General features: G+C 39.9%; 3 protein-coding genes across 5 annotated transcripts; 1 reads left to right on the top strand and 2 right to left on the bottom strand.

Annotated features, from left to right (window-relative positions):
• Positions 1 to 3,889: 3,889 nt before the first annotated feature.
• Positions 3,890 to 7,797, bottom strand: LOC144713656 (protein trichome birefringence-like 1). 2 transcript variants are annotated; one of them, XM_078588308.1, is made up of 6 exons: positions 7,651 to 7,797; positions 6,967 to 7,588; positions 6,706 to 6,898; positions 6,261 to 6,454; positions 6,028 to 6,186; positions 3,890 to 4,414 (listed from the first exon to the last, which is right to left on the bottom strand). In XM_078588308.1, the coding sequence occupies exons 2-6, from the start codon at positions 7,533 to 7,535 to the stop codon at positions 4,087 to 4,089; spliced, it is 1,443 nt and encodes a 480-aa protein (XP_078444434.1). In that variant the 5' UTR covers positions 7,536 to 7,588; positions 7,651 to 7,797; the 3' UTR covers positions 3,890 to 4,086. The 2 variants fall into 2 exon arrangements, with proteins under 2 accessions (XP_078444434.1, XP_078444433.1); XM_078588307.1 differs by having other exon boundaries at positions 6,967 to 7,793.
• A 697-nt stretch (positions 7,798 to 8,494) lies between these two features.
• On the bottom strand, positions 8,495 to 12,275 carry LOC144713916 (uncharacterized). The gene is made up of 7 exons (XM_078588660.1): positions 11,712 to 12,275; positions 11,582 to 11,622; positions 11,455 to 11,500; positions 11,120 to 11,203; positions 10,147 to 10,266; positions 9,273 to 9,355; positions 8,495 to 8,909 (listed from the first exon to the last, which is right to left on the bottom strand). The coding sequence occupies exons 1-7, from the start codon at positions 12,261 to 12,263 to the stop codon at positions 8,810 to 8,812; spliced, it is 1,026 nt and encodes a 341-aa protein (XP_078444786.1). The 5' UTR covers positions 12,264 to 12,275; the 3' UTR covers positions 8,495 to 8,809.
• An 8,319-nt stretch (positions 12,276 to 20,594) lies between these two features.
• On the top strand, positions 20,595 to 25,536 carry LOC144713579 (dentin sialophosphoprotein, putative (DUF1296)). Of its 2 annotated transcripts, none has more exons than XM_078588190.1 (8): positions 20,595 to 20,897; positions 21,676 to 21,719; positions 22,149 to 22,275; positions 23,167 to 23,299; positions 23,533 to 24,345; positions 24,449 to 24,740; positions 24,810 to 25,070; positions 25,143 to 25,536. In XM_078588190.1, the coding sequence occupies exons 1-8, from the start codon at positions 20,717 to 20,719 to the stop codon at positions 25,374 to 25,376; spliced, it is 2,085 nt and encodes a 694-aa protein (XP_078444316.1). In that variant the 5' UTR covers positions 20,595 to 20,716; the 3' UTR covers positions 25,377 to 25,536. The 2 variants fall into 2 exon arrangements, with proteins under 2 accessions (XP_078444316.1, XP_078444315.1); XM_078588189.1 differs by having other exon boundaries at positions 20,596 to 20,897; positions 23,161 to 23,299.
• Positions 25,537 to 25,741: the final 205 nt, after the last annotated feature.

Below are 25,741 nucleotides of genomic sequence, written 5' to 3'. Positions count from 1 at the left end.
TGAACATGGAACGAGATGTGGAATGTGTGATTGGCTTGCCGGCCACATATATTTCCATCACTCATGAGTATATGACACACCCATGTGTTGATCATTCAATGGATGAGAAAGATAGAGTGCATTTGTAGTGATGGCTGATGCGATGCTACAAAACACATGCCCTATTTAAGAACGGTTATTCCTTTTTCTTGTATTTTTCCTATAGGGACATGTGACAGTAGATAAGCCATTGATAGAGAATGACGTGAGAGAATCCTGATCAATCATTACATTGAATTATATAACTTAAGTCAAAACTTAAACACAACATGGCGGTGGCTACGAGGATGAAGAGAGAAAGAAAGAAACATCTTTGGTTTAAATCAACAACCTGACATTGTCCATGTTCAGGGCTTGATATTCGATGATCCTTAAGGCAGATCGAGGTGAAACTGTAATGGTGATTTTGGCTTTCTCTCCTCTATCCATCCTTTCAATTGAATCTATAAAATGAGCCCCCAATATTTGTAAAAAATATATTTGAACTCACTTCTTCCTAGAAAGACTGACAGAAAGAGCGTGAGGATTTTGAAGATCCATCAAGGCTTCTTGGTGTCCTGATTGTTTGAATAACGTCAATAGAGAAGTGGGGAGGCAATGTGCATCAGGAAATTGCCTTGATCCTAAAAGGAATTACGGATTTAGGGATAGTCTCTTGCCTTAGATTGATGATTCTTCAACCTATACACAAGTAAGATCTTCATAATTTCATCACCTCTATTCCAATATATCATCATCATTCATCATCATCATCATACAACCTGTCTCCATTAAAATCAAAAACCCTAAATCACCAATTTTCTCCCATTATCTTCTTATTCATCTTCTACATGTGTCATCTTCCCAATTTCCATTTATCCCATTCACTTAAGCCTGCCTACTTCTCTTCTTATCAAACATCACATGCTCATTAAATAATTGGTACCACCCCTTTTCTCCTACCCAATACCATTCCTTCTCATCTTACCCGAATCACTATCTAGAAATAGTTAAATCCCAAAGATCTGTTCATTGTGGAGACAAATTGTACTCATCAAACCCACTAGACTTCTTCAGTGAGTATTGGTATATAAATTTCATTGTTTCACTCAAAATCAACAACGAACTAATTTCAACACTAAATTTGAGTTTATTAATCACTAGGGGTTTATTCCTGCCTCTTTCAAAAACAGATTTGGAATGACATATCCCTTGATGTCGTTGAGCGACTTCCACGCTCCAAGGATGGTGACACCATCCTGGTAGTTGTGGACCATTTAGGTATGCACCCTTTGTATCCCTACATCACCCTCTTTTGCAAAGAACATTGTCGAGACATTTATGGCTCACATAGTCATCCATCACAGATTTCCTTGCTTCATGTTCAGGGATCCAGATAAAATCTTCACCAGCTACTTTGGAGAATCTCTTCAAGCTACAAGGGACCCCATTAAAGTGAAGCACCACGTAGCACCCCCAGACTAACAGACAATATGAAGTGGTAAATTATTGCCTTGAAGACTTCTTAAAGCAGTTTACGACCAAGACCCCCCTCTGTTAATTCAATTTTGTGCCCAAGCTGAGGTTGTGGAACCCCTGGCCATGAAGATTGAAGAAAGGGACCATGTCTATCAGGCATCGAAGACCAAAACAGATGAGCCCCACTACAACTTGCAACTTTCAATAGGTGATGCGCGCGTTCATAAAGCGTCAACCCTATTGTATGAATACCATGAATTCACAAAAGGTTTCAAAGTTGTATGTTTGGTACAATGGACTGTTTATAATGTTTAACCACATCGGCTAGGTTGCATGCCAGTTGGCCTTGCCAGCTGGCTTTGCAAGCATGCTAAGGTATCCACCCCTCTTCCACATCTATTAATTGAAGAAACAGTGAGGAGCTAGCACAAATCTACAATGACTCCCTAGTAGTGTTTGCCCGTTCCGATACCAGTATCGGATTACGGTATCGAGACGGATCCTGTACTGGATAGCGAAAATCAAATTTTTGGTATCCGTGTTTTCCCATATCCGGATATCGGATAGCAATATCAGATATCGGTTGCTACAGTGCTGATATCCGATATCGGGTATCCGTCTCGATATCGTCATCCGCCTCCATCTCACGGGGAGGATGACGATAACGGATATCGGTGTTGGATATCGTATTCCGATATCCAACTTAGAAGGGTTGTATAAAAATATAATTTAACTATTATCAAGCAGCAATTAGACGATTCGTCGTGCGGAAGAGGGTAGTTGGGAGCTTTTTATTTATTAAGTGGCACGTTTAATATATAGAGCTCGAACTTTGTTTTTTCTCCCATATGGGATAACGGCAGGATTCCGAGTTTAACATCAAACTCCGAATCCTTTATCCCATATGAAAGAAAATAGAAATTTCAGGCTCTATTTATTGGACTAGTTATTAATATCCTAAATCTACTACATATATAGCCGGCTTAAAATATACCGAATTTATATGAATATGTTACTATATCGTAAAATAAATATTATACCTTGTTTAATATATACAGCGTACGATTTCTACTTTCTTCCATATGGGATAACAGGATTCGAAGTTTAATGTAAACTCCGAATCCTGTTATCCCATATGGAAGAAAATAAAAATCTTGCATTGTATATATTAACCGAGGTTGACAAATATTAAAAGTATATGGCGTTGGATGTACATAAATCATCAAATGTGATGATTAATATTATTTTTTCTGTCGATACCGGATATTGATATCCGGATACCGGTTCCGATAGATGAATATCAAAATCTGATATGTGGTATCCGATATCCGGATCATCCTTACCCATCTGATATTCATCTTCGATATCCGTCTACACCTAAAGGACGGATATCGTCCGATATCCGATATCCGATATCAGTCACCGTCCTAGTTTTTTCCGGATATCGGATATCGGTTGGACAAACACTACTCCCTAGCGACATTGACGACCAGCTACGAGTGGCCACGAGACCAGACCTGGTCTGCAATATCTGTCGGGCGACGACATGTCGGGAGGTTCTCATCCAATAAGGACAGCGCATGGGAGTTGGCTGCATAAATCACTGGCCACTATCCTGGCTTCCACTTGGCTGACCAGGTGGCTTTTGATGCAGGCAGTGATGATAAGCCCCCAATAAGGGCTGCTACAAGAGGAATCTAGTGGGCCCATTACAACCCCAGCAGACCCACTGGCCCTAACTGAAGGGGGGAGGGAATCATTAGGGTGAAAGGAGGCGAAGAGCATTGTAGGGGGAAGGAAGCAGTACCGGTCAGAACGACTAGGTGGACACCTATGTCCTCTCTCTCTCTCTCTCTCTCTCTCTCTCTCTCTCTCTCTCTCTCTCTCTCTCTCTCTCTCTCTATCTATCTATCTATCTATCTATATATATATATATATATATATCTTGGCTTCATGCTCCTCGGTGGGGACTTCCGGCTCATTGTTTTCACTTATATATATATATATATATACATTCACACTCGGTGGAGTGTGGACTTTGGACCTTAATTATGCTGGGGTTCCATGATTTTCTATATACATATGAGCAGGAAGTTATCCATCCATCCGACCACTCAGATAATTATAACTGCTAACAAGGACCTGAATTATGCTGGAATTCTGTGATTTTTTACAGCCTCAGATATAAAAAACACAAAGTTATCCACATTTGTTACGATCTTTTAAGATGAAAATTCAAAAATGAAAATTCATTATGAAAGAAAATTGAGGGTCCCTGCAACCAGTAGGGTGGGTCGAATTTATCCATCCATCCGAAACCAAAAGGATTATAATAGAATGAACATTTGATTGATCCGGCCCCATATCATTCATCCATCTATCCAGCTAGCCATATAACAATTTCAATGAGAATGTCAAATGGATCTCATATTTCTTTACAATCTCGACCTTCGGTACCACAATATCATCGAAAACTCAAAGGGGGTAAAACGAAAACCGAGGCCCTGGCAAACCCAGGGCGATTATCGACGGAATTATGAAATTTTCTTTGGCGTTATACAAGGTAGAGGATGGAGGAGAGAGAGATACCTATCCTACCTTGTGATCCAGTCGTAGGATGAGCTGGGCGTAGAGGAGCTCGTTCCAGGAGTCGGGCACGCCGGGAAGACACCAGTGACTGCAGTCCTGGTACTTGTCCTCCGTCGCCATCGCCTTCTTCATCCGGTAGACGGACGGGTGGCCGTCTTTCCTGTAGTCGGTCATCCTTGTGATGTTTAAGTAGCTGACGTTGGTCTTCATGCTGTGGATCACCGACTCGAGTACGTTCATCTTTGGTGGGTAGGCAGAGAGGTAGCTCGTGTTCTTGATTGGCTCCGTCTCAAAATGGCACTGTCCCCCGGAATTCCACCTCCCTCCGCTGAAGAAATGCGGGGAAAATGATGAGAATTTGGGTGTCCAAGGAATGAAAATTACCCGGTACATAATCATCATAATCATCCAGGATATAGTCACTGTCATCATCCAGGATATAGTCACTGTCATCATCCTTGATGTTACTTTCACCATCAAGATCATCAACATCATCATCATAGATATTACTATCAACATCAAGACCATCAACATCATCATCCAGAATTTCACTCTCATCATCATCATCCAGGAAATCCCTATCATCATCATCTTCCAGAATATCACAATCATCATCATAATCCAGAATATCACTATCATCATCATCCAGGAAATCCCTATCATCATCGTCATCCAGAATATCACTATCATCATCATCATCCCGGAAATCCTTATCATCATCATTCAGGATATCTCTATCATCATCATCATCATCATCACCATCATCCAGGATATCATTATCATCACCGTCATCATCCGAGATTTCATTATTATTATCATCATCATCATCATCATCATCATCATCAGCATCAGCACCATCATCATCATCAGCATCATCGTCGTCATCATCATCATCATCATCGTCGTCGTCGTCATCATCGTCATCATCATCATCCTCTTGTATATCACTATCACCATCGTCGTCATCATCATTATCATCCTGTAAATCACTATCATCATCGTCCTCATCCAGGATATCACTATCATCATCGTCGTCGTCATCGTCATCATCCAGTATATCACTATCATCATTATCATCATCATCATCAACATCATCATCATCGTCATCCGGATATCACTATCATCATCCTTGTCGTCGTCATCCCGGATGTAAGTATCAGCATCATCATCATCATCATCGTCATCATCGTCATCATCGTCATCCAGGATATCACTATCATCATCGTCATCCAGGATATCACTATCATCATTGTCATCGTCATCATCATCGTCATCCGGGATATCACTATCATCATCGTCATCGTCATCACCATCGTCATCCGGGATATCACTATCACCATCATCACCATCAATATCATCATCATCATCATCATCAATATCATCATCATCACCATCAATATCATCATCATCATCATCATCATCATCATCAATATCATCATCATCACCATCATCATCATCACCATCAATATCATCATCATCATCATCATCATCATCATCAATATCATCGTCATCATCCAGGGTATCATCATCAACATCAAGATCAGCAACATTCGGGAGATGATTATTATTATCTTCCTCAGGAAGATCATCATCAACATGATCATCTTCCTCCGGAAGATCACCATTGGTATCACCGTCATCATCTTCATCCAGAGGATCATCATCAATAATATCATCTTCATCATTATGATTCGGGAAATCATATTCATCTGGCATATCATCATCACCTTCTGAGAAATCATCATGCTTATCAGGGATAATCATCATCATTAATGCATCACCATCTTAAATTTTGGTATTATCAGCATTCTCACCAACACCACCGCAACTTCTGTCGCCACCACAACGACCACCACCGCCACCGTCACCATCATAGTTTATTTCTGATAATTTCATCATCATCCTGGAATTTTCATCACCATCATGGGAAAAGAAAATTACCTGAAATGGGAGACAGAGTAACCTCGGAAGAAGACGAGGGTGCGACGGGGATCGATATTGGCGTCGATCCAGCGAGCCCAGGTGCTCAAAGCCTTTTGAAATGCCTCGATGACCTTCAACTCGCCATAAACGCGGTTCCCTTCTTGATAATAATCCTTCCTGGAGGAAGAGGACAGACTTACAAACAGGGGCCAAGGCGAGCCAATGAATAAACCCTTGTTCTTCACTTTTACCCGTTTGTAGTCTTCTCGTGCGTCCACCAATGACCGGTGTTGAAGACGATGACGTCAGCATCCTTGTACCTCGAAGACGACTTCTCGATAGTGTCGAGCCGTAGCGTCTCCTTCTTCCTCCCCCCCGCGTCCGCCATCTCCCACTCTTGAACTAGGAAGGGGGATCGGAAGAACTCCACCGAACAGTTGTAATCCTTCAAAAAACCACAGATTTAGGTAAAGAATAGATAGATAGATGGAAGTTTGATAGATAAATAAACAAGCTTTGAAGGATAGATTAATAGAAGGATGGAGGGATAGATAGATAGAGAGAGAAGATTGGACTCAAGGGTAACCAGAAGAAGTCCGAAAACAGTTGTAATCCTTGAAGAAATCAGAGATATACCAGATATGTATAATATATATAGAGAGAGATAGAAGATTAAACTGAAGAAAGAGGGTAAACCTTGAAAATGAAAGAGTAAGAGCCCTCGGTTCTGAACTCGTGCCTTCCAGAAGCTTCGAAAACTCGGCTCTTGTCGGCGATAGAGTTGCGCAAGATGCAGACTAAGGACTCCCACATGTTCCTGTTCAGAGAATCGCCCACAAAAACCAGGCGTTTTCCCCTTAATCTCTCCAGCATGTCACTCCCATTCAATCTGATCACAAAAAAAAGAAGAAATTTTAACCGATTTTCTGCGGTAAAAGATTTAATGGAAAGTCTTACCGCGGGATGTTGCAGCCGAAGGGTTGCCAACGTAATTTCTGGAACTTGAGGTCGGGACGGCCATTGACAAAGCAGTTGAAAGATTCATCAATCAAAGGGCAAGATCCCGGTTCATACAGAGGATACGCCTCGTCTTCCACCCATCTTCCATGGAAAACATCGCAGCCGAGAAGAGATTCAGCGCTCCAGGTAAGATTCTTCACCGCGGAAGATACTCCGCTCTTAGTATAATTTGTTGTTCCGGACTGATTCTTCATATCCCGGCCGTTGAAAGAGAATCCGGTGGCGTCTACCGTCTGATTATTCAAATCAGCCGTCCGATTCTTCAAATCAGCCGTCCGATTGTTCATCAAATCCGAAATCCGCAATGGCGGCGGAGAAATCGGCGACGCGGAAGAATCGGATAAGATGAGCGACAAGATAGAATTGAACTGCGACTTAATCAGAGAAGCGGAGGAGATGATGTTGCTATTCCCGCCGTAGGACGGATTGAAGACGATGAAAACAGTGCATGCGATGAAAGTTAACGCGAATCCGACGGCGAACAGCCTCGTCTTCTTCGTCCGCATCGCGCAGATCAAGCCTCCGAGCTCCGACAACGATATGCTCGCCTTCGCGGCGTCTGCCATGGCCAAAATCGAAGTAAAAACAGATCAGAGAAGCAATCTTATCACGGAATCTTACAATCGGAGATCGCTGGACGAAGATTTCGCCGAGGAATTTGGCAATGAGCGACGATCGAGATCAACCGGCCCGCAAATGAAGCTGTTCTTCAGCCGCTCGGAAACCGAGGCGTGTGAGGTGGTGGAGTCACTTGCAACTTGTTCTCTCTTATGCATTAACTCTCAAATACAACAGAAAGCACCCGTTTTTCACTCTAGCCCCTCTCCTTCCTGCTTCTTTTTTATTCCTCCCTACAAAGTTTTTATTCCGCCAAGAGACTGCGGTGCCGTTATTTCAAAAAAACAATGCTTTTCAGAATTGAAAAAGAACCGGAGGGCCAGCCGTAAACTCGCGTACGGATTCACGTACACTGTGGGCCGTAGACGTGGACTTTGACGTTGACCGTCACTTTCTTAACTCTAGCCCCTTTCCTGCCTGCCTATTTTTTATTCTTCCCTATGAAATTTTTATTCTGCCGGGGGGACTGCGGTGCCGTTGGTATCGGAAGAATACAAAAAAACAATGGTTTTCAGAAATAAAAAATAAGCGGAGGGCCAGGCCTAAACTTACCTACAGATCATGTTATCATGAATAACCGTGTGTGAGGTGGACTTTGACGTTGACCGTCACGTTTCCAGTCGGTGACGTAGGGAAATGTCAGAAATGCCCTTGACTTTTTCTCGCCTAATTTCTCTCATTAATTTCATTCTAATATTTAATTATTAATTTATTAGTCAAACTAGAGTCACGTGAGGTACACAGACGGCACAGGCATGCGGCCAAAAAGTGTCGGCGGTTTGAAGGTCCGCAACGCGTAAACACTTGAAAATTGGGAGTCAGGTAGAGAGAGAGATGAAGAAGAGAGAGAGATGCCATGTTTATATGTTACTTATCATTAAAGAAGATCATGAAACACATGAAACAGCATGCTTTTACAGCTTGACAAGACTTGTATGCCCAGATTGAGGAACTCAAGTGACTATCTCTCTCTTATTTTTATCTCTCTCACTACTCAAGAAGAGAGAGAGATGCCGTGTTATATGTTACTTGTTATTGAAGAAGATCATGAAACACATGAAACGGCATGCTTTTACAGCTTGACTTGACTTGTATGCCCGGATTGAGGAACTCAAGTGTCTATCTCTCTCTCTTATATTTATCTCTCTCTCTCTACTCAAGATCAAGATCCAGGGGATCTTTCAGAATCCGCAGGAAGGGGGAGAAGAAGGGCGAGTCTCTGCTTGTACCGCTCGATCCGCTGAAGCCGTTCTTCTCTTAAACTGCAGACATCAATATAATAAGATGAATAAAGATCTAAAGAAACTGATAACATGATTACATCATCCTCAAGATTCTTCATCTAGGTACATAAACATGTCTCATTTTTCATCCAAAAATTATAAAAATCAGAAAAAATAGTCGATTTGAAACAATAAATAAACAAACTTCCAGGGATTTGATTTCGTACTTAAATTCTTTTGTTGCTCGAAGAGTTTGCCGAGGAACATTAGAAAGAAAGACGGTTTCGGAGATTTTGCATTTTTTTCCACATAAATTAATTTTTTAAGATGATATAACAAGGGAAGATGATGGTGACTGTCGAACTTAATTAGCACAGATTTAACGTAAGCAGGAAAGCTTACCAGGCCCGCACTCTCTTGGCACGCTTTACATGTCTTTGGAGCAAATCGCGAGCAGATGATTTTCTACCGATAGATTCTTCGTTCTGCCAAGAACATGATATGAAACAGCTAATAATAAAGAAAATAATAAATATTATATTTTTAACATTAAAATACATAAAATAAATTCACCAATTCAGTGTTAACCATTAGCCAACTTGGGTTCCACAATTCGATCAAACAGATCAAGATCTGTAATAGAGTTGATCGATTGATACAGTAAGGTCCAGACTGGACAGAGTCGGCAGATCTTGATTAGATTGGAGTGACTGATTTGATGCGATCGGCCCATTAGGTGGCTCAAAATAGGCCATTGATTGATTAAATCTAATTGAGTGGATCCTGATCGACGGGTCAATCGATCGATCTAACTTGAGAGCGACAGATAGAGGGGACGAGAGGCTGAATGCATTAATTACCGGGGCTTTTTCTTCTTCTTTGGTCTATGATCGTTATCGATTAAAAAGATCGATCCAACTGATCGATTGAATCGATGGCTATGGTCTGATCCTTTTGATCGATCCTATCAATCCATCAAAATCAGGATCACACCAAACCCTACAGCCAACAGAGAAGAAACCGCGAAAAACTGATTTACTCCAAATTTGGATAAAACAGCCCCTCTTTAAACTGATTTGTGCACGAGTTCTTACCGTTTAATCATGCCTTCCATCAGATACCATTTTGTTTGTTAAGTTTTCGATAGGCATAGCTTATGTACTTTGTAAATTATGTGATTAACTCCACAAAATATTTATTTTATTTTATTCAAAGCAACAGGTTGAAATCCAAACGTTTTAGAAAATTAAATTATGAAAAAATAATCAAAATTAACCTCTTCAGGCTCAGTATCTTCATCTTCAGCAATAAGTGCGATCCTCCCTAATGAGGTGGAACCACATGTTTTATGGGGCAAGGGCTTCGGAAGGAGTTGAGCGCCATCGCCAAACTTCGGCTGAAAAGATTGAAACAGAGAGGCTTGAACGTAAATCCCACCACTTATCAAAGAGAACACCCAAAAGATTGATTTTCATTTTAAGTTAGCACGAAACTTAACAATCTTCAGGTCCCATTTGTACTGCAACTGTCAAGATAAAAATTCAATGTTTTGAAATATACTATCTTTATAATTTTAATGTTAAATATTTCTCAAATGTTGATGTGTGTGGTCATCAAGCAAGAAATTAGAGCAGGAACAAATTTTTAAAAATCCATATTCATATGTTGAAGACATTGAGAATATTTCATTCTCTCCATAATCTAGACAGTTCTCAAGAAGCTGAGGAGGCACTAAGATAGTAAGCGTAAAATCTCTTTGCTTACCAATAGGGTTAGCGGACAATGCCAAATTCATCATCATCCTCACCGCCGACTTCATCCCTAAATTCTGTCATCTTCATCGTCATCCATGCATGGCTGGGACAAATGACAATGATGATGATGAATTCAACTGATGAATGATGACCTCCCTTGGAAACTGGATGATGATGATGACCACATGATTAAATTTTATCTTAGGTTGGAAACAGATGGATGGCAAAGATGATCCTCGGAAATTGGAGGACAATGATGATCACGACTCATCAATAATCAATAGATTCGGTTTGATCACTGGTTTCAGGTGATCTTCCCTCTTTTTTCTCAAAAAAAATCATTAACCAATAGATGTCGGCAACGATGATGATTTGTCACTATCCACTCGTCATTGTTGTGCAGGATACTGAACTATGCTGCTTCCCAAGTCCTACTTGTATCCAAATAAAAGATCCTCAAGATCAAAAAAATTTTGAAGATAATGATGAGCATGCCTGGATTTCTTGGTGCAAACCATCGCGTAGCCAGGAACGACATAGTCCATAGAGAGAACCGGAAGGAGTTTCTGACAATCTAACCTAGAAGTGAAGAAAAAAGAGCCCACTGTCAGTACAAATTATTTCTTTCAAAAACAATATCAGTGCTCATTAATGAACCAAAACCATAAGTTCATCAATGCCATCGATTACAATTCAAATTAAACAATACATGCCCTTCTAATTATTCAGTGACCATGGCCAATGCTTCGGTCAACTTTTTCTTTCTTTTGAGTGAACAGGGAAAATTTTCAAATAAACTAACATGAAAAGGTTTAATAATGTTTCCTTACTTTCCGATCATAGACTCGAGAAGTACCATCATCTCTGTTTTTCTCCCTTCAAAAATACCAAGAAGACATTAGATTCAAAACAGAGACCACTAAAAAATACAAATTCAAACTCGTTGGAAGAGTCTACCTCTGCTCTAGCTTAGAATTCTCGACCGGAAACGATGAGACCTACGGAATTTTAGAAGAAATATCAATGAAAAAGGACCCTTACAGAGAAAATCTCAGAAGCAAAAAGGGAATCAAGGGGAGAATTCAACCTTGGCAGCAAAAGGGGCCGCCACAGTAGCCACAAAATCAGGCCTTGGAGACGCCCTAATCTCGTTCCCTCCAGTCCTCGACTGCGGTGGCTGAAAGGAAGGCCTGATCTGATGAACAGACCCTTGCTGCTGCCTCTGAAATCGCTGCGGATGATGCTGATACACAGTAACCCCATGATCTGATTGAAACCCACCAGCCCGCGGTTGAAGGGCAACGACAGCAGTGGGGTTGCTGTTCCTTATATACCCAGCAGGATTCGCAACGGTGACCATGTGAGGAGAGGAGTAACCCCGGGCGAGGGCGACAGGCCGCGGGGGAAACCCTCTTCCGGGGGCGGAATAGAACACTCCGGCGGGAGGATTGGGGGGCCTCCCGAGAAGAGATTGCGCTGAAAATGGCGATGGAAGGGGAAGAAGAGGGGAAGGAGAAGAAGAAGAGATTTTACCGGAGGCCGACGGTGGCGGATTGGCGGAGATCGCCGGATCGCCGGCGATGTCCGAGGAAGCGGTCGCCATGGCGCGCGGCGAGCCCCCTTTCCCAACTCTGAACATGAAAAATTCAAACTTGGCAGTTGGATTTATACTGTTGGGAGGATGACGAAGCTCGTCTTCGTCGTCCATAGCTCCCACCACTACTATACTGCATGACGCGACGGGACGGTTTTTTCGTCCCAAATCGAAAAAATCGTCCCGTCCGCGAAGTTGGACGAAAATCGGGACGGAAATTCGTTCTGAGACCTCTGGACTGGACGGTTTTAGAGTGGACGAAAAAAACGTCCCGTCCGCATCCCATCCATCGTCCACGTCACGGACAACCCGGAACTATACTCACCAGTGGTTGAGAGTATAGACTGTGTTTGTAGACATCGTCACTGTCATCGTCATCGTCATCATCATCATTGCTGTCAACGTCGTCTCAGATGAGAATGATTTGTTCATCGTTGTCTTCATCCTGCCGCAGACGAATAATGAGGATGATGATCACTCGTCATCTTGACCCGTAATCTTGTGGGTAGAAGTGTAGAGAGTGCAGATGGCGATAATTATTTCGCCATTGTTATTGTTAATTCCATCCTGGAGATAGTATGGTGTTTAGACGTCGAGTGCACGGTATTTGTCGATGAGCGGACAACCAAAAATTACTGTTCATGTTCGTGTTCAGTTCGTTGGGTCTGTTCGTGATGTTGAATGAATTAAGTGACTCTGCCGTGTCTAATGATTTTGTATGTATTCGTGTCATTCTCTTAAAGATAGTACATGTCTAGGCATTCCAACAAGGTCTCTTTGGAGATGAACATTTTTGTTGTTCATGATTCATCCTTCTCTAAATCTATTATTATTTATTTCTATTGATAAATAATTGTTACAGTTTCTGGACAGCTGTTTCGCTCACAAAAAATTCTGTCAGACATAAATTTTAAATTAGATTGTTGATTTGAAACCAAATTAATAATTTTCATTAAAGTATGGATTGCATTTACTTGGTGACGTAGTTTATTTGGGTAATAATCTGGAAGCTACAGTACACAATAAATTATTTCGATGCATTTACAAGGCAAGTTCGATAATATAGATAACATAAGATATTCACAAAGTCAAAAACTCATCACATGAAATTCTATCAAATTAACAAACTAATGGATGTGATGTTATACGGATTTAAGCAGTAAAAATATTATAGAATTTTAAAATAGTTAAAGTATGAAATGATTTATATTGTGAGAACAGCATATCACACTTATGAGCACTAATATTTTGATTGAGTTTAAAATATTATAGAGTGTCTTACTATTTAATATTATTTCGGTTTAATGTTTATAAATAAGTTATATGGGTTTCAATAAGTTTTTCTACTTAGGACTGTAATCTAAAAATGTTGGATCGTGATAGGCAGTAAATTTAAATGCAATTAACTATATATAATTAGCACCAGAGAGGAAATTAGATGAGTTATAACTTTTGGGTTCCTGAATTGTGTGGATCAAGAGAGGCCAGTACAAACAAATACCCACATATGCGCTGTCTGCATCATGGAGTTCCTACTAAGATACATACAAGGTGATGTCACCATCCATCTCTTTCATGCACCAATGCCCATGGGGATGAGGACTATTTCCTTGCATTTTTTTTTATTTCATTGCATCTAAGACTTACTTAGCAACTCGCCAAGATATGACTATTGTATGCATTTGCTTTCCATAGTGGGGATGGACAAATGGGGTATGTGCGTAAATTGAGACATTTGTGTTCACTCCATGCATGTAGAATCTACCGAATTCCAAACTTTTAGATGTATAAATCTTTGTGGATGACAGCTGGGCAAGGCTGGATTGGTCTACAAACATTATCCTCCGGTTGACTATACACCACACCATATTTCTTGCCAATCGTAAAAAATATTGTGAAAACTTACTCCTATAAGGTGACCTAAATGGATGTGTCAATCGTTGGTTCAAGGACATTAAAGGTTTTAGTGAATGTTCATTTAGTTCCGTTTTTTTAAGATGAATATTGTAGATCCAATGGTCATTTTGAAGAAACTGAAGATGTTGGTTTATTAATTTGATGAATAAATAACCAAACTCTTAGAGTTTTGACTTAAAATTTTAAACATACTCTGTTATGTGACATGTGTAAACTAATTTCTCTATTTCCTATCATACTACCCATAGACCCTCCCTAACATCATGTCCCTTGTTTAGTCTTTGACGCCAAGACAGTAGCTCCATGATGGCAGCCTTTGCAGCAATATTCAATGACTCCTTGGCAGAAGCATACCAGCAACTCCGCATGATAATGTTGTAGTGATGATAACATTGTGATTTGGGTTTTTATCCTATAGTGATGATCCAAAATCAATTTAGCGCAATAGAAGAACTTAAATCAAAGATGAATCATGTCAAACTAAACTAAGTCAATAGATGATCATATCGCCTTTCATAGAATAGGTGTCACTACCTTAGGGCTCTTCAAATGAGTCTATTCGAGCAATTGAGGTTTTTTTACTTCAAATGAATCCATATAATATTCATAGCATTAAATATAGTCATCATTCCCACACAAAAAAGTTAACATGAGCTCTGAGAGGACCTCCACACTATCCAATCTTAGTAGAAGGTAGCCATCCAAGTATGGTTTGCAGGGGTACAAAAAGGAAACCCTCGCCTAGTTATTTTATTCATGCACTTGGTCATAAAAGGGCCTATCATCATAGTATATTCACCAACACTAAAAATTATTATGTTTGTGACCCTCAATCCCATCTATCAATCTAATTAAGAAATCTAAAGTCCCCATAACCTATATTGGCAAACGAATAAACTCTAAATAGGGTTTATAATTTATCAACGATCTTGGCTTTGAGTTCGATCAATAAATTTATGAATACATCAAATAAATAAATCTAGCTAGTGATGAGTATTGATTGTCTCCATAGAGAACAACAATTAGTGATTTTAGACTCCTTTAATGTTGATTAAAGAAATGAAAGGACATACATGTAAAATATGAGATAGAGATGCTACATGAATGGTGAGTTGAGAAGGTGATACTTAATATCTAATACAATCGAGGCAAGTAATATGAAGAATAACATACATGAGACAGTGATTATAGAAGGTAAATGAATGAGTGTGAGAGAGATGGAGGGGGATGGAAAGATACAATTATGGGAAGAGGTGGATAGATAAATGTAGGTAAGTAAAGGCGTGTCAATGGAAAAAGATGTGTTAGTTTAAGTGGGTGTGAATTAGGTTCTCTATCTTTGTCTAAGATTTTTCTTCCTAATAAATGAGGCAAAGGGAATGGGGTACACAATTATTATTTTTAAATTGCTTAGGCTAATCCTTAATGTTGTTTGGGGGTATCCGTGACGAGGTGATGATATGCCCTAACCATGTTTGTGAGAATGCCCCCAAGAAAAATTGAAAATAGGGCTGAACAAAGATAACAAAAAAATGAAAAAGTCAATGAAGCAATATCCTCCTCAACCCCCAAGGGCTTCCATGGAATGATGCCGTTTGACCTACTTCGAGTTGGCCCCCAAAGCCTTCTTCTCATGGCCCCTAAAGCCTTAACCTAACTGACCACAAAGATCTAGCAAGAGAAACATGGTTCTAAAATATATTCTCCTCAAGAACACTATAGTATGACAACTCCTTCATTAGTATTAAAGACACATACTAATTTCACATATTTACACCGGAAGATTTTTAGATCAGAAATGTATTAAATCATAAATAAAAATTCATAAATGTAATCATAACTTCCCTTCAGTAATACCTCCCTGTTTGGGGTCGTTCCTTCTTCAAGTCCTCTTTTCCTCCACATTTCTCTATGGATAAAATTTCTTGATTCGTGTTTGACCTTTGGTGCTTAATACTCAAAAATATTTTTCATTCCTGCACCAAATGGAACAAATCTACCTGAAAATTTTTGTAACACAATTTCAGACAATTATTATCTCGCACAAAATGTTCAAAATAAAATCAAATAAATATCTAGATATCAATCTTTCCGGGTTCTTAGTTTACCACCTAATTCCTCAGCGTCCAACTTCAAACCCCTATAACTCTTTCAAAACCAAACCAAAAGATGTGATTCTAATTCCTTTGGATTTGTATGGATGTTAGAAACTATCCATAAGCTGAACAAAAGATCAAAATCAATATAAAAAGTCTGCTAAAGATGTTAAACTTATCGCAAGGTCGAGGATGTGCAAATTTCAGAGGCTAGCCTTTTTCCTTTGAATATTAAATCAGTTTGTGCCAAAAACCATGATTCCGAGTTATATAAACTTGGATTGATGGTATAAACAAATAATAATTCTCAAAAACTGTTTGAAAATTGCTTTAGGGATTGAAAGATCTCTCTAGCTTTTGGACTACGATTATCAAAGGGAAAGGAGGAGAGTTTGAAATGAGGGCTTAAAACTGTATATATGAACTTAGAAATCTGAAAGGGCATAATGGAAATTTTCAACATTCCAAAATTCATATGTTTTGATTATGAGTAGACAATATAAAAAAATAATCATTTTAATTTTAAAATTTTTTCTATACTATTTTGTCATAAGTTGAAAATATCTCTCAAGTGTGACAAGTAAAAACTAGCCGTTATACCAACAATTTCAACTTTAAAATAATCTTAAACTTTCAAGTATGTTTATCACATCATTTTAATAAAGATATCACCATTGGATAGTAAAATATTTATGTAATTATTTTTCATTAAATTATCAGTAAATTCAGGATTAAATACTTGAAGGTAGTAATTAGGAATTCGAATAAGTTATTAAACAAATCAAATGAATTCAATTTCAGATAAATATTTTTACAGTTTTATAAAACATTTTTATCTTCATGTCATAGAAAATAAAAGTCCTAAATACATGTTTTGACTTGTCCACCGTATGGGCGAACTAAGTAGCCTTTTAAGATAACTAAGGCTGCTATTTTATCTTCACTCACAATCAATCATCTAGTTGATTGAGGACCTGTTGTGCTTTGATCACAACCCTTATTGAGGCATGCATTACTTTGAACATTCATCAAAACATAGTTGAAAGCATTTTACTAAAATACCCTTAAAGCTTAATCTTCAATCTCCCCCTTTTTGATGACTTTCAAAACATGCCATAATACTCATATTTGACTCAACATATATTCTCTAGATTTGGATGTCTACGAGGAATAATTAGTGACGGGGATCCCATTTTAACAATTCTCATTTCATACATTTACGAAAGAGATGTGGAGTACATGATAAGAAGAACACTCATGTACCATCCTCAAGCTGAAGCTCAAATTGAAGCAAGTAATAGAGAAATCAAGAAGATCATACAAAAGATAATATGGCCAGACGGTAAATATCAAAGTGAAAAATTGCACGATGCTTTGTGGTCATGTAAAACATCCTATAAGGATGTCATCGTATGTTCGGGTGCATAAAGAAGTTCACAAAGATAATTGAGTGGTCAAGATGGGATCATCCACCCTCGATATAAGAGGTGACAACTCAAGGAATACGATGCGATGAAGTCCTTGGCCAAAGTAAAGGTCAAAGTAAAGGTCAAAGGAAGGCGGTAAAGGTCAAAGTAAAAATGTCTGTCCACAAGATGTCTTTGGTGTCTCAAGTCTAAGGACCACTTACACAACTATGATGTGAATCAACCTTATTGACAGTTCATTATAATAATATTCAGGGATTCATACATATCAATTCGGTGAACTCTTTCCACCAAAGAGCACCCGCTATCTATCCTTAGTATCTCCACACTAATGGCCATGGGAATGACCATACTCATCATATGAGTGAGACTAGATAATGTTATTCTATATGGATACTTTGATGTCTTTCTTGCGTATCCTTCAAATAGGAATATTTAGAGCACATGCTTAAAGACTAGTGATCTCCCCATTGCAATCTGATCATAATTCAATAAGTCCGATCATGTATTCATGAACTTCATTATAAACATCATACGAGCACTATTATGAATATGTTCAATTAAAAGAATAGAACGAGATGTGAAATGTGTGATTGGCTTGCCGACCACATATATTTCCATCGGTACTGAGTGAACTACCCATCGTACCCCTTTCTAGTAGCTGAATATATTAAATGGTAGGGATGTCCATTAATTGGAATCTTGCTTAGTTAGAGGTGATTACTTCGTCAAGTCCTAAAACACAGAATCACATTTTCTTGAGCCACATTAAGTTATGTTTGAAACCTATAAATATGAATATGCTTCACCCTTTCTCCTAGCCTACTTAAGACATTTCACCCATTATTATTTATCCCTATAGTAACCTATCTATACCCCATCATCCATAATTAATGATGGTATTCTTTACTCCCATATCTTTCTCTTATTTCCCTTTGTTGTATCATTCTTTCATGATATATTTTCATCTTTATCCTTCCCTTTGGTTTTGTCAACATTGTCTTATTCTATGTCATTATTTTCTTGTAGCATGAGAATAATTGTCTATGAATACTACTTGATAAAAAATCTATTTATTTATAGAGCTTCCATTTTTATTTCACCCCTTTAAAGAAAAGAAGAGAAAAATAAAAAAAATAGGGTTTCTTTCGAAAAGCATACGTGCTTATAAGTTAGAGGAATTAAGGATTATTATATGCATCATCTCATGATTATGTGAACATGACCTATGTAGCCCACCATTTTGAAATTTGTGCTTTATCATCATTTTTCTCCACACATTCCGGTGCATTCTGCTCATTCATCTATTATTGTGAGTAAGCTATCTAAGTATTACCCATCCATTTGATATCCCTCATCTACCCCGTACCCGTTCTTTTGAGCCATACGCCATTCTCTTATTTCTTTACCCTTAGTTAGAAGCATCCCTCCATTATTCGCCATCAATGTTTCATCGATACACAATTGATATTGTGTGTTTATAGAAAAGGATAAAAGTGTTCATCTTTTACTTTCAAGTGGGAGGAAGGTTAGTAGGGAACTCCAAAGGTTAAAGTAGCCATTACAAGTAAGAGAGTGCCTTAGATTGGAAGGAAAGAGGGAGCCTCACCTTGATTATAGTATCATACCCGGCGAGAAGTAAGCTTCCCTCCTCATGACCACCAGGTCTTTCCTAAACCATGAGGGAGTTCTATATTTGTAGTCTAGCAATGCATGGAGATATTCCTACTTAGAGGTGTACTTGATATCATAAACACTTCATACCAATATTTCAGAGGTCACAATGTGAGGGAACAATCCAAGGATAATTAATTCCATTCCTAAGGGACTACCAATGAACTGAATTGGGGGGGGGTCTCATACACATAAAATTATGGGGTTACTTTGGGATAACTACACATTTTTATGCGTTAAACTGAATATAAAAGCATGTTATCAATAGTTAAATGATTAAACCTCTTTTTAGACTGATATTCTGATTTTTGGGGATTTATTCAGATTTTAATAAATTTTCTGACATCAAATCCTTAAAGAACTTAACATTTTAATTAAGAATATATTTTTTGTAATTTTTTGGACTTATCTTCGTACGTATATGAATTTTCTAAGTCAAAATACATATAGTTATTATTTTTTTATGACTTATTATTTAATTATAATGATTTATAATCTAATTTTTTGGCTTTAACATGCACTCGCCACGTGTCCCCATTTGATTTGTCACGTGCAAATAGTATTTTGGATTTTGAAAGATTTATCTTAAAGTTTTTGCAGTTTTATAAAAAAATCTCATTTAGTATAAATCGGGGAATGCTCATAATGTGAAATTCACAAAATGAAATTCGCCCATGCCAAAATGATTCAAGCCCCTACTCTTACCCCCTCTCTCTGTTGCTCCTCCCATTCCCAATGTGATCGCACTGTCATAAGGATGATCGTAGAGTGATAATGGGGCTCATCAAGATGAAGGAGAAGATTCAAAATGCCAGGCATCATGTGGATACATGAACAACTCAATCCGTCCCGCACGGGGAACTGAGAAATCACATATTCAGTCCATGCACATGTGATCTGATCATCATTTTGTAAGTGTCGTTCCAGTTCCAATACTCATCGTTCACTGCATGAATCTATTTAGTTTCATCACAATCAAGGCCATAGGACCCAACATTAAAGTTATGAGATGCAAAAAACAAGAATTTATTCATGTCAAGTAAAAGTGGTGGCTTACCTGTGTGTTCCACTGTAAACCTTAAATTATACAAAAAACTTTATTAACATGCTGGCTGTAGAGCTTATATAAGGTTTATTTATATACATGCAGAACAAGACTTTATTCCTGTCAAGTCAATGAAAGGGCCCAATATAGAATACTTTGGATTCTCTATTTTAGGGGCCCAACAGCAATCAGTTCATCCAGTTCAGTTTTTAATCTGCCTGTTTCCCCTCTTTCCCTTCTCTCCTCCAGTTCGCCCTCTCCTTGTTAGGGTTTTCAAATTCCAGTCTGCGCTCGCGTAGCCGGCCTGTGATTCTCGTCGGAAGAAGGGTTCTTGTAGCGATGGTCGGAGGCTCGAGGGGTGATTTGGGTGTTCCGCAGTATAAGCTCTCATCGAAGCTGCAGACTACAATCAATTCGGTGAGGGAGATCGTGGGAGCGCACTCGGAGGCGGAGATTCTTGCTGTTCTTCGCGAGACCAATATGGACCCCAACGAGACCGTGCAGAGATTGCTCTATCAGGGTAAAGTTCTTTTTTTTTAATTTTTTTGCGAGAAAGTTGGTGGGTTCTTGCTTGCGCCTCTCGTCGGAGATTGTCTGCTTGCGGTGTTTTTTTTTTAAACGTTTTGGGATGAAGCCTTGTAATCTTGTGTCAAAACGTCATGCACGGATGATATGAACTGCCTAAGCAAGAATTCTTGAATGGCGAAACGATTATAGGCTAGGTCTGCCCTTTTAGCGCATAGTACTGTCATCTAGTTTGGTTTGAATGTCACATATTATATACTGGTACATGCGAGTTGGGGATATTATAATGCCTCGAGTTCTTGTTGTCATGAAGCAGTTTGTCGAGGAACTGATGGTAATGAAGGCTCTTTTAGAGTAGTAGAACAGTATTTTCTCTTGCTATCGTTTGGTATACCTCCCAATCTCCTGGATGTATTGTTTCCGCTCTTTAAACCCATTTCTATCCAGAATTGCTCAGAAAAGAATCCGTAGTGCAGTTGATGAATCTGAAATCTACTTTTTATAAATCGATCTTTAAATAATAAGGAAGAAAATTTTCTATGATGATTTCTTCACTATAATTCGTCGATCACGAGTTCGACTGGTTTATCGCTTTACATTTAAGTCTTCCATAATCCTTTACATGCTCTACGTTTAAGATTATCTAATGAGAACATAAAATGCGTCAAACTCTAAAATAAGAGATCATGTGGAATCTGGTTTTTTATTTACGCAATGTATGTGGATTTAATTTGTTTGACATGTATTCAACTGACGTTTCTATCATGCTACAGACCCCTTTCATGAAGTTAAGAGGAGGAGGGATAAGAAGAAACAGGTTCGTGCAAATCCCATTTTTATCACATTTTTCACGGAATAGTGTCGTCTCTGTTGTAGTCGTTGATTCTCTTTCATCCGCACTTTGAAAATATAAACGACCGTAACGAATGATTCCCACTCGTAAAAAGGAATGAAATCTGTTTCGTCTCTGAGGAATCTCAATCTACCAGATTCATGGTTTTTTCGTGTGGAACGAAGCATTTAACATTGGAATGATAGATTCGGTTGTGTATCTCAACAAATTTTAATTTAATGCTAGGAGTTTGAAATGCTCTTTCTCTCTCTCCCTATCATCTTGGTGAATAACAGCATGACAAGATAAAATAGAGGATTCCATTTTTTTCATGTTGCTTCATTTTCTTTCAATGTGCCTAATTGAGGGTTGTCTTCATGGAAGACATCTCTGATATTTCTCTTTTCATTCCAGAACCCAAGCGCAAAGGATCCAAAACAACCCCAAGTTTTGGTAGATCATTCATTGCCGTCAGCAAGAACGTATAAACCTGTGAACAGAAGTGCTCGAGTTGGAAGGTTGTGGAGAAATCGGTCACCTGGTAATAAACTTTGTTCGAGACATTGCTTTATTTCATCTCAATATGTAATGGCTTTGGGAATGCAATTTCCTTCAGGATAACTACTTTCTATTTTTCAGTATTCTTAGTTCTCTAGCATGTTCCTCTCATGTGGCTTGTTTTCCTGTATCACCTGTAACTTGCTTACCCAGAAAATTTTAAACTCAGCTATTAATTTTCTGCACTTCGTTCCTTGCTAATGTATGGGATTTCTGCGTTCCTGATGATGATATCAAGAGGTTAATCATGAGTCATCATCATTTGTTGCTACCAGGATTATAATGACGATGACTGGGTCACCATCGTCTTTGTCGTCTATCTGAAACTAGGTTGGCAATGACAAACTCATCCTTGTCTCTGTCTCTCTCTATCTCTGCTCAGTTATGTAAACTTTTTTGCATGTTGCGAGTTGCGACTCTATCTCTCTCTCTTTCATCCATCTCTCTCCCCTTGTCCCTCTCAGATCTATCCCTCTGTCTCTCTCCCTCTTTCTTGCATTTCTCCATCGTTTGGAATCCCTTTCTCTCGCTTCTTTTCGTCATCTGTGAATCCCATTCCCTCACTTATTTCCCTCTCTTCCACATCTCTCTCTCCCTATCGCCATGTTTCATCCATCTCCCATCTCTCTGTCTCTCAATTATTAGTCTAGTTGTCATGTTCATCCAGTTTTTACTTGATACTCATCATCTTCTACACCATCGTCACCCATCCTTGTTATGATGTTAATGACGATTTCTTGATAATGATGACGACTTCATCCTGGGATGGCAAATGCAACGAATCTCATTACTCTTTTTGACATTTTTGTATGTTTATTGTTATTTCTCAAATTCCTGTCTTCTGATGATTGATAAACCTATAGTGCAGATGCAGGTGCTGGTCGGGAATTTCGTATTGTGAGAGACAACAGGGAAAATCAGAACGTTAATACTGACCACAATCCAGAGAATCCTCACCGATCTTCACTAGGTGATGATCGATCTGGACCAAGCTTCAGAATTAAGAGGTTTGGTTTTTTGTCTCGAAATTCAATTATCTCTCCCAGACTATCATAGAAAACTTTTATTTTGAACAAGTCATAGTAAACTTATCCTCATTGTATAATTTCGCAAAGGGAAGGAATATAAATTAAAAATACAAACTTCTCCTGTCGTTGAAAAAATGTGTTTCCAAAAACATCTAATTTGAATAAGTAATTCAGTGATTATTCTCTCAACCGTCATTTTAAATCTCTTGTAGCTCTTCGCGTGACCAAGATTCTACGAATTATCCCCCTGCAAAAACTGAAAACCGGTCCTTCTCTGAAGAAGTCAATGCATCTTTGAAGGATGGCGATGATGTTGAAGTAGCTGACGCAGGCAGCTCTCAGAGGCAGTCAACTCCTGAGGCCGGTACGTCATCGGCAAGGTCATTGCCACAAGGGAGAAAAGGAGTCGGGTCTGGGTTACGTTCATCGTCTGAGATTCTGGCAGTGACGAGTTCTTCGAGTGGTGTCTACGCCTCGTCCTCAGACCCTGTTCATGTGCCATCTCCGGATTCAAGATCAGCGGGCATTGTTGGAGCAATCAGACGCGAAGTCGGGGTGGTTGGTGGCAGACGCCATCTGTCTGATCGTCTTGTTGCTCACTCGTTCTCACTTCCGAGTGGGGATTCTGTCGGGCACTCCACTGTTGGTCTGCCAAGTCAACCTCCTTCCTCAGAGTCTGTTATTCCGGCTAATAAGCCATTCTCCAGTCATCAGTATCACAGCAAGATGCACTCTCAGTCCAATATGGAATGGAGGCCTAAATCAAGTCAAAAATCAGTCAACGCTGTTGAACAGGGCTCATCTACTGCCGCGGATGACTCCTCCCATGTCGAAGCAGCTGCTCCGCCGGATGCACCTTCAGATGTAAAAATCTCTGACAGCAAGCACGTCATCATCCCCCAACATCTCAGGGTCCCAGAGGCAGACAGAGTTGGGTTGACTTTTGGCAGCTTTGGGTCAACCTTTGACTCCGTCAAGCCGTACACCGCACCCGAAGTTGCCTCCCCCATCGAACCCTCTGCAAGGTTTTCCCCCATCCTTGCCCAGTATTTACTAGTATTTCAGTTATACGCTTGGCTTGCTTTTCCTTCAAAATAAATTTTATGGGCTTGTTTGCAACGTGCACAGCTCACCAATATCTGGCGAAGACCGTTCCTTTGTTGAGCGGGCCGACGCGATGGATGGTCAGTGCAGAACTTCTCAGGCTGAGTCGCCCGAAGAAGCTGAGGCATCAAGTCCTGATGATCGTGTGAACTATGCCGACATTGGCTTGGTTCAGACGCAGACTAGCTCTTACCCGAATCCTCCTCTTCCAAGCTTTTCCGAAGCGTATGACCCACAGCACAGCTATGATGCCCACTTCTTCAGCTCAGGGCTGGAAGATGGCATTCATGGACCGAGGCTGTCCTCCCCTGCAGAGGTACAGCCCACTTACCGCAATGGTTATTGTATATCGGATTAATTCATTGTTAGTTGGGGCCTTCGGCAGGTGGTTGGTTCGTCCGGGTTGGCGATGATGCAGCAGCAGGCGATGTTGTACCCGCAGATGCATCTCACCCACTACCCCAACTTTGTTCCGTATCGGCAGATCCTGTCACCCATGTACGTGCCGCCGATGGCAATGCCAAGCTACTCCTCCGGCAGCGGCTACGTTCTCATGCCTGGCGCCAAGTACAAGCCCCTCTACACCAGTGATGATGTCAGCAGGGTCAAGTTCAAGGATGGTGGCCCTTACATGGCTGCTCCTCAGGTTGGTGACAGATACGTCGTGCCGTGGTTTGGCGGCGCTGCCGATGCTGATGACTTGAGTCCTTGTTGGCAGGTGGAGGGGCCGGAGATTTGGGTCCAACCGCAGAGGGAGATGCCGGGGTTTTATAATGTTCCTGGGCAGGCGGCGTATTCGCACGTGCAGTTTCCGGGGGTTTACCACCAGGCTGCAATGGCAGGTCCCCACCATTTGGCGGCACCGCCCACCGGTGTGGCGGCGCAGACGGGTCCGGTGGGATCATACCAGCAACCTCAGGTGAGCCACCTCGGCTGGAACGGCGGGTTCTGAGCCAAGGGCTTGGCTGGGTAAAATTTAATCACTCTCCTTGAACTTTTCTTTTTTGTGCGCTGAACAAAAACCACAGCAATCAAGGGGTAACACGCGGATGGCTTCTTGATACAACCTCTTTGGCGCATAATGGCCACCCATTGGCAAAATGCTTAAGTAATTAAGACCAACACTCATAGTGAGTAAAAGTATTACCTTTATGAAAATGAAATATGTAGTATGAAGCAAAATGCTTGAATCCAAAATTTTCTGTTCACGAAATTGTGTACCCTATATTGCAATTTTTTTCGTCAGCTATGCTCAAGACAGAGCAGATAGCAGTGACCTATGTTAAGAGTCTATTCATTGTTTAATGGATTATCTAC

The sequence above is a fragment of the Wolffia australiana genome, chromosome 16 (assembly GCF_029677425.1).
Source record: "Wolffia australiana isolate 7733 chromosome 16, ASM2967742v1".
Classification (NCBI taxonomy): domain Eukaryota; kingdom Viridiplantae; phylum Streptophyta; class Magnoliopsida; order Alismatales; family Araceae; genus Wolffia; species Wolffia australiana.
This window is presented reverse-complemented; position numbering and strand designations above follow the sequence as displayed.